Source organism: Botryllus schlosseri, chromosome 13 (genome assembly GCF_051294905.1).
Source record: "Botryllus schlosseri isolate E-star chromosome 13, Bs_hap1, whole genome shotgun sequence".
In the NCBI taxonomy this organism is placed as follows: Eukaryota; Metazoa; Chordata; class Ascidiacea; order Stolidobranchia; family Styelidae; genus Botryllus; species Botryllus schlosseri.
In genome coordinates, this window is record NC_137248.1 from 21,790,238 (window position 1) to 21,799,417 (window position 9,180).

Genomic DNA, 9,180 nt, shown 5'->3' on the forward strand with positions numbered 1-9,180 from the left:
TATATTCATTTAATTTCGTCTGATTCGTGTACCCGATTCCAATCTATCTGGAGCAACGATAACCTTACTTTACGGCGATCTTCTTTGCAGACAAATCTAGTGTCAGATCAACCTCATTATGGCGTCAAACCGCCTTGTATGATATAGGGTGGGCACTGGGCAGTGGGCACATTGTTCATCATCAGACCATATCATCGTAACTTCGATGGGCTATGGCCCATGGTACTACTTATTGGCTATGGTGCCGAACAAAGTGGACTTGGAGATGACCTAAGCAACCACAGAAAATCGTATCATAACGCAAATAAAATAAAATGATGCAAATATTACAAACATTAGGCGATGGGTCTATGGCGGTAGAGACCAAACTTCGCCTTTCGCAACCAAAACTCGAAGAATAACTGGCGTCACCGATGCAGTTGTCAGTTGCAGAAGTGCAGATAAGTGTTTGATGGGATTCCTTGCTTGAAGCGCTAAATATGACAAAATTGAAATCGTTTGGCACGCCAGATGGTAAAATTTTGATATGTATTGACATTTCGGCAGGCTGAATACGAAAAGATGGCGACCCCTTCGTTAAACTGGTACTCGGCTACCGCATAGCAGATTTTACGCAAAAGCTGCTTTGGGAGACAAGATTTCATACGGTATATTTCGATATATCAGCTAACGATGTGCCAAATTTTAAGGCTGCCATGTCACTCAATGATTAGAATAGTAATTGCCTTATCCAAATCGACTGTGCAATGTGTATCGGTGTACGATAAACTGAAAGTAGGCTTCCGCATAGCAGATTTTACGCAAAAGTCGCTATTGATATGTGTTGATTTTGACAGTATTCTCTACACAGCGGGGAGACAAGATTTTGTATGGCTTATCTTCATTATATCAGCTAACGATGTGCCATGTTTCAAGGCTATCCCATAAGCCCGCGCTGATTAGGGTAGTAATTGTCTTATCTAGATCAGTGGTTCCCAACCTTTTTCCTCCCACGTACCCTTTCGAGGTTTTATACAGTGCTCGCGTACCACCTATATCCACCATTTATAACCTCATAATCATGTATTTGACCTATGCGTGGTGTAAACAAATTCGATTAAACTAGGCATTATCAGCCAGGGTTGATGGGATGCATGGAATTGTTTTTTCACCACCAGTCACAAGAGAACAACAACATAATGAAATAACAACAACCAATAAAAGTTCATTTGTTTAATTCAGGGGTGGCCAACCATTTTGCTATTCACGGCCGCATTTCGAGTAGTCATGTAGCATACGGCCGCATTCCAGGACATAGTTCGTACTGAACAAACTGGATGCCAAATACCTATTTTAAACTGCCCATGTCCATTTTCGGTGAGCTCCAGACTAACCTGTTTATTCATATCGGCGTACGTACCGAAATCGCGAGTGGTCATATGTTATGAATGGATTTTTTAGTTTCGTCATGATCGCGCCACGCGCGAAAATTTTTGGAATTCACAAATGAATTTTGTCATTGATATTCGTAGTTTCACAAATTACTATCAAACATTTATTTTTTCTCAGCCAACGTGATCAGATTATCCGGTAAAGTTGATGGATGGTGTGTTTGCGAAAATTTAGGGCATTAGTTATAAACGAAGATGTATCTTCGGGTGGACCAAATGTAATAGGCTAAGTTACTTTGTTGAATGCTGCTATTTCCTGACCTCCCATCAGGATGGGGGGTATAGTGGAAATATATTGAAATCGCCCAAAGGCACCATAGAAACAAATTTCTTTCGTGAGAAGGACGCTATTCCAAGTTGGTATTTTTATCTGGGGCGCATCATTTTTCGTTGCTGTTCACATATGTACTGTTGTGCTCAGGTTGCAAAGGGCGCTACTACATTAAAATCGAAAAACGAATGAAGTCGCGTCGAATCTCGCGCAGCGCGTAGAAAATTTCGTGTCCACGGCCGCACAAATTTCCTTCTACGGCCGCAGGTTGGCCACCCCTGGTTTAATGCGATGGCTGCATTTGTTTATTTTCCACTAGCTGGTCGATGCGTGGCATACGTTTGCTCACAGCGCATCGAAAGTCATGGGCGCAACAAGTCGGTTTCGTTTCTTCGACGTACCTTACCACGACGATGACGGCGGCTTCATAAAACTCAAAATCAACCCCAACTGAACTAATAACTCCCTCGGTCAAAAAAAAAACATATTCTACTCGCGTACCACCTGGAAGACCTACGCGTACCACAGGTTGGGAACCACTGATCTAGATCGACTATGTATAGGTGCGCTCTAAACTGAGACTAGGCTCTCGCATATCAGATTTTAAAGCGAAGGTCGCTATTGATATGAGTTGATTTTGACAGTTTTCTTAACCTAATTGAGAGTTTAGATTTCGTATAGATATCATTTGTATATCAGCAATCTCCAAGCCTGTCATTCAATGATTAGGGCAGTAATTTCGTTAGCGATTAGTATGCCGCAATCCGTTAGTTTAGTGACAGGCTTGAAACTTTGCACATCGCTACATTCGAAGAGCATTTTGGCCGCGATTAAGGCGGTTATCCAGTGTCCGAATCAAGCGGAGTTGACTGTGCAACGTTGTGATGAAAATTGTCGGTATATTTACCTCTGATAACCGATACTAATATTTGGAAAAAGATCGTTCGTTCTAGCTACGTGTCTACGTCTACAATATGGCTATTTCACCTGCTTAGAAATAGTGTGACTAGACTGCAGTCCAAATTAACCCGAGATTACGATCGATTTTTAAAAATTTGTTCAAAGCTATGATGTTGAATGGTAATCTCTGTTGGGTAATTGAACAGTGATTCTGGGCTTACTTTTGTGCATTATTTTATGCTGTCAAAATATCATCGTCATAATGTAACAGTTACTTATGCTGGTTTTTGAATGTTTTTGAGATTCAGACTTGTGCTCTGAGCGTCATTAGCCTACATTATAGGGCCGATTACCGCTTCCATCCCTACTCTGGTACCTTGGTCTTTGAATAAAATTCTTGCTGATGTTGATGTTTAAGAAATATGTGCCAAGCTACCAATACCTCATTTATAAAAAACAATCATGCGTTCCAAGAACATATTCTCAGACAGTGGTAATTCAAGCATCGCTGCACGCCCTGTACGGATAACTTTCATCATAATCGTGAGTGAAATTATTATGTGTGTGATGGGGATATCATTTGCGATTCCGAGCATTTGTGCCAATCATTTGAAATGAAGTGTAGCCTACTACGATACGATACCTAGGGCCTATAATACAACATGTGTTACTATAATCACTACGTTTTTTCAGTTTTTACATGTAGAGCACCTTTAATTATTGCAAAATCTTGAAATAATGAAACCGCCATTCGGAGATTTTGACACTGTAAAACCACTTATCGGCGAACCACACTCGTCACTGCTCTTGGTGAAGCACACCATGAGTCTCACAAGACCAGTTCGGTACTGTTACGAGTTGAACCCGGCACTCCATAGTACAGTTGCAAGCAAGATCGGGATTTATGATGTTGAACTCAAAGGAGTCCCTGTGGCATACAATGAAGAGACGGCAAAGCTGAAGGATACACATGGATCTATGCCAGTTAAACCGTACATAATTGAATGTGAATATGTCTTGTTCCGGCCGATTCTGAGTGACATTGTCGAAGGGACATTTGTTGTAGCTGATAGTGATACACTTTGCTGTTTCATACATCACTGGTTTTCTGCTGCTGTTTCACCAGGTGCACTAGGTACCGCAGCATTTGACTATTTGAAACACGGAGATTATGTTAAATTTATAGTAACCAAATTGGAGATAGTTGACGGTGATCTCCAAATAGCTGGAACACTACTTGAACCCAACAATCTGCCAAGTGAGGTTGAAGGAATCATGAACCCTGCCACCACCAGAAATTTGTTGACAGAACCGTCTGGCAGTACAGTTCAGCATAAGATTGAGGATGGTGTAGACATGTTTGAGACGGCATCCATCAGCGATCCATCATCAATCTTGTTACCAAAGAAAAAGTCAAAAAAGAATCACAAGAAGAAAATACGCGAAAGGAAGGACAAAGAAAATAAGGCCAAGAAATGTAAAAATAAGGAAAAAAAGCATCGTAGAAAAGGTAACAAGAGTGATGAGATACACAATAACGACCAGATCAATCCAGGCATGCTACCAATTGAATGGAAAACTTCCCCCAACACAAGTAACATAAAAAAGGATTGTAGTTTGCCACGCTGCCTTCAAAGTGGTCGAGGCAGTGATAATTGCTCACAATCAGTCGTACCGCCATCCCGGAAAGCATACAAAAGCAACCCACGAGAGAACAACACGGTTGCGGCTGTAACTTCCACTGCGATGGAAAATGAATCACATCAAGTCATTGCGTCGGTCAGCAGCCCCAAAAAACAGAAGATGGTTACGAGATCCGAAATCCGAATCCCAGAGCCGAACATTCGTAATCAATATAGATCATCACAGGACGCCGAGTTGGTAACCCATTATTGCGATAATTTCAATAAGTCAATTGCATCTTCCACCATGTCCATTACAACTTTGGGTACTGTTTCTAAAATGAGTCAAAACACTGAGGTAGTTTTAAAACGGAAGTTTGGTGCAAGTCGTACTGCAGACCAACATACTGCTGTCAGCATATCGCATTGTTCAACGACAGAATTCCACCTTGTCAATGATATAAAGCCTCTCGAAAAGCTCCAGTCTACGAAAGAGAAAACTGCAACAGTGGTAGATCGTCCAATATCTTTCTTGGCGGCTCTTTTTGATGAACCTGAGATAATAAAACAGCAGCAAAATTGTAAAGAAATGCTTGTTAAAGCTGAAGTTCATAGTGTATCAGAAGAAGTCATCCCTCCAGTTTTTCCTAACGCAGTGCGTGTGCCTTATAGCAAACCCATTGACACGTCAGGAAAGCGAAGACCTACAGATTCAGATCTGACAGCTGTCAATGGTGGAAATGAGCAATTCCATTGTTTTTGCCAAGACCAAAGCAGTATCAAAAAAGAAAATGAATGCTGAAAAGTGAACAGCTGCGTCAGAAAAAGGATATTGAACAGTCATTGCTGCTCAGCAAAATTGTTTCTGCTGTAAACTGTACCCCCGAATGCATCTGTTGCTGTGAGATTTCTAGGCATGTACATTGTTCCTAAGTATCACAGGAGCTGAGTCTCAAGAGGGAATGGGATTCATTCTAATAATAATAATAAGCTGAACAAGGATGTCGAATCTACTTGAGTACTCTGAAATGTATTAATTCGTTTCTTACCCCCTCGAGTTGACACTCATCTGAACTTGACTTATTTTGCTCTTGAATGACCGTCATAGCATGTGTGAATTGTCACTCAAACGTCTTAAACCGCAACTGAACTTGAAATATTTATCGCTCAAATGATTCAGTTGTGAATTAACTAATTTAAGTCACAATGTGAATGGCGGTACTAAATTCGAATATTGCTTTCAGTACTGCATTCATTGCAGTATATTTTATTAAGTTGCTGACTTTTCGTGGCTGGTTGTGGTTATCAAGAGTTAACGGAACAATAAAACGCATGTAAACCGAGATTCAAATGAAAACGAATTTGACAGAGTATCACGTAAGATGTGGCAATAAAAGAAAGTTAGGTTAAGCCACATTCCGCATAGTTACCGGTACAGTTCACTTCACATAACTTTCATTTATCATCACAATGTTACATCATGCTTTGCCTAATTGGTTTTCATTTGAATCCGTTCATAAGCTCCTATTCCCCACTCCTAACGGTGCCGTTAACGCTTTCTAAGGCACGCGAAAAGTTTTCGCCTTGATAAGTTACACACAAGGAATGTAGTCGTAAAATTCATAAGTGACAATTCACAAATGTCATGACAGTCACTTGAGTGAAAGTTAAGTCAAATTCAAATGAATCTTGCCTAGGGGGGATCAGTAACGAATTACCACTGGTTCAGGCTTACCCACTTCCACTACTTTCGCTATTATTCTTTTGAAATGCATTACGGAGTTTCTTGAGTGCTCCTCCGTGCCTAGAAGCCCCAAAGCGGCAGATGTATTCGGCGCTACTGTATTTCATTCTAGCGATCGGTTATTTTGTGTGACAGTTCTTTTTAGTCGCAGATATTGTAGCGACAGTTATTTTGATTGACAGTTCTTTTTAGTCGCAGATATTGTAGCGACAGTTATTTTGATTGACAGTTCTTTTTAGTCGCAGATATTGTAGCGACAGTTATTTTGATTGACAGTTCTTATTAGTCGCAGATATTGTAGCGACAGTTATTTTGATTGACAGTTCTTTTTAGTCGCAGATGAATAGTGTAAAATATACACTGTATATATATACCATTTGAGATATCTGTGTGGTGCTGGAATATTTGCATCAGAGCTATCCAGGAAGTCTAGCTTGAAGAGACAACTACACCAGGGTTCACCAACTCAAAACGGCTCGCGTGCACCTTTTCTAATTTTGTAGATGCCGCGGGCCGCATGAATTCAATATCGGGATCAAACACCACGTTTTTAAAACTTTACGTCAGTACAACGCCGTGCTTTCTGACTTGGGCCATTGGCATAAAGTTGCCACAAAATAAATAATATTTATAACATATACGAAAGCAGCAAAATATCATGATAATCGCTATCTGCTCACGAAGCTTGATTTGTGGAGAAGCCCCATGTCGCTTTCTAATTATCTCGCTGTTGGCAGTGTCTGAGCCATTGTACGTCAAGGAACAATGCCATGCTCAATTGTCATTCATATCAGCTAATTCTTCTTCCTTGGAATGTTATTTCCATCGCCGAGGCCGTATCGGCTATAGTGGGGAATATAGTGGTGTTGGGTTCAGGAGAACACCTTATTTTTTATAACGGTAATAATATTCTTAAACTTGAATCAATTTCGGTCTTTCAAAATGATTTACTAAGCGTTCTTCTGAAATCAGGTCGCGGGCAGCAAAACATGACCTCGCGGGTCGCGTGTTGGTGACTCCTGATATATAGAATCAAATAAGTCGTGTGTTTGACTTTAGCTATTTCGGCTCATCGTCCGTGAATGTCCTAACACCGTTTATGAAACGGTTGATAGAGAGAAGTGAATAAATTACTCACGTAGGGAGTTTGGGGGGCTAATTCCATCAGGGGTTAGGTCAGTGCTTCTTAACCTTTTTGACCTCCCGGCACCCTTTGGAAATGAAAAATAGTTTGCGGCACACCATGACAGTGGTTCTGAACTTTTTTGTCTTACGGCACCTGCAAACTACCAGAATACTTATTAGCACCCAGTAGTAACGCCAACTAATGTGAACACCTCTGCAGTCAATCCAAAATGTTTTTGTACGTCCTTTTTCAAAATAAACTTTTCATTTTAATATTTCTAAAAGTAAACTTTTGTACGTAAAGCGTCCCTTATATAGCTTACTAAGCAGTGATATAGAAAGTCGTCGTGTCCCTCGTGCCAGAATATCGTACCTTCGTGATTACAACAAACAGGGCGTATTCAGACGAAGGTAAAAGGGGTGATTTTGATATACGACTTCACAGAAAATTCGGGTGCCCTTAGGTACGATTCCATAAGATTTGTTTGGCAATAAATCTGCCCAATATACCGCATTGGGTCGAAGAGGTCAAGGACCATCGCCGCTAACGAATACGGAGGCGTAGAGGGGTAGGGAATACCAGGCTATATAATGCATTTTCACGCAGATCGTGTACCACGCGTGAGGATAGCCAATAGCCATACCTCAATAGTTCTAATGGCAGGCACCCGCAGTTCAATTACACTTCCAACAAACCAAGATTGTAACCTCACCGGCGAAGAGGTTTGTTAACTGATATAATTTGATCTACCTTACTTCTCAATTCTCATATTCGTCGACAGTACAACTCGTGCTACAAGCCTACAGTTTACGGCAAGTGCCGGCGCGATACCTAACAATCACAATGTGAATTGTGATGTTTGAAATTCGAATTTGTAACCGCGAACGTCAATCCCAAAGAAATTGATTTATCGCTGATGACTGGGGAGACAGTAAGGATTAGAAAATTGCATTGTCATTCAGGCGCCGCCATGTCTGCCTTGCGTGCGATCAAAGTATTGTGCAAAACTGAAATCAGCCGTGAAGGCACGCGATCTGCCCAGTAAAGCGAATTCGAGGGGGATATTGATTGCGGGCATAATATCAATTTTAATTTGTTAAAATGCAGAAACTTCACATCAAGCTCGATTTACATTATTTATCGTTTGCTATGGACTAGAATTATTTTGCGCATAATTTCAAAATTCTGAAGAAATCGCTCGCGGCACACTTTCGATAAGTAAACGGCACACTAGTGTGCCGCGACACACCGGATGAGAACCACTGGGCTAGGTTGATAACCATATGTGGGGTAAAGACCAGCGTTTTTGGGAGTTGAATATAAATTTGAACGGATTATTATTGTTATGTGGCGCGTGTCGTCGTTCCCGGCATTATTGTGCACCACGGACAAAATATAATATTAAGGATTGAATTTTTGTGCTCTGGGACATAGGTTTATAATAACAATTTCAACGGGAAAGAATGGATTGCGTTGTCAAATAATGAGATACACCCCTCACATACATAGCCTTCTAACCAACGTTATGTTTTGTGCTGATATTTAGAAGGATCGCGAGACATTGCAAAATTTGCAAGGATACCGCGGCATATTTTTTTGGAAAAGTTTACTAATAATGTTATATGATCATCAAACTAAAAAAGAAAAGAGAATGCTTGTTCATTAAACTGGCTGTCCCAGCTGATCACAATATACAACAAAAAGAATCAGAAAAGCGGTACAAATACGCAGATCTCAAAATGGAATGTGAGAAAATGTGGCGATGCAAAATAAACATTGTACCGATAGTCATTGGCGCTACAGGGGTCGTAAGCAAAAAACTCATGAGACATATCCGACAGATTCCGGGTAACGTTCGATTCGACATGATCCAAAAGATCACGTTATTGGGCACTGTGCATATTCTTCGGAAGGCCTTGAATGCACCACTGGACTAAAATTATACTAGTGAATCTCAGCATCATGTCTGTAATTTCGATTCTTCATTTTCAATCATCTTTACCTCTGCTCTATAACCCTTGCCAATTCTTCATCTACTGCAATTCTGTAATCTGACTTCTCCATGTATTGTATAGGATTAACAATTT

At 40.6% G+C, this 9,180-nt stretch overlaps 1 protein-coding gene across 1 annotated transcript; it reads left to right on the forward strand.

The window, feature by feature from the left end:
* Nucleotides 1-3,293: 3,293 nt before the first annotated feature.
* Nucleotides 3,294-6,348, forward strand: LOC145454778 (uncharacterized). The gene has a single exon (XM_080332759.1). It carries the CDS (start codon nt 3,340-3,342, stop codon nt 5,023-5,025), a length of 1,686 nt encoding a protein of 561 aa, XP_080188885.1. The 5' UTR covers nt 3,294-3,339; the 3' UTR covers nt 5,026-6,348.
* Nucleotides 6,349-9,180: the final 2,832 nt, after the last annotated feature.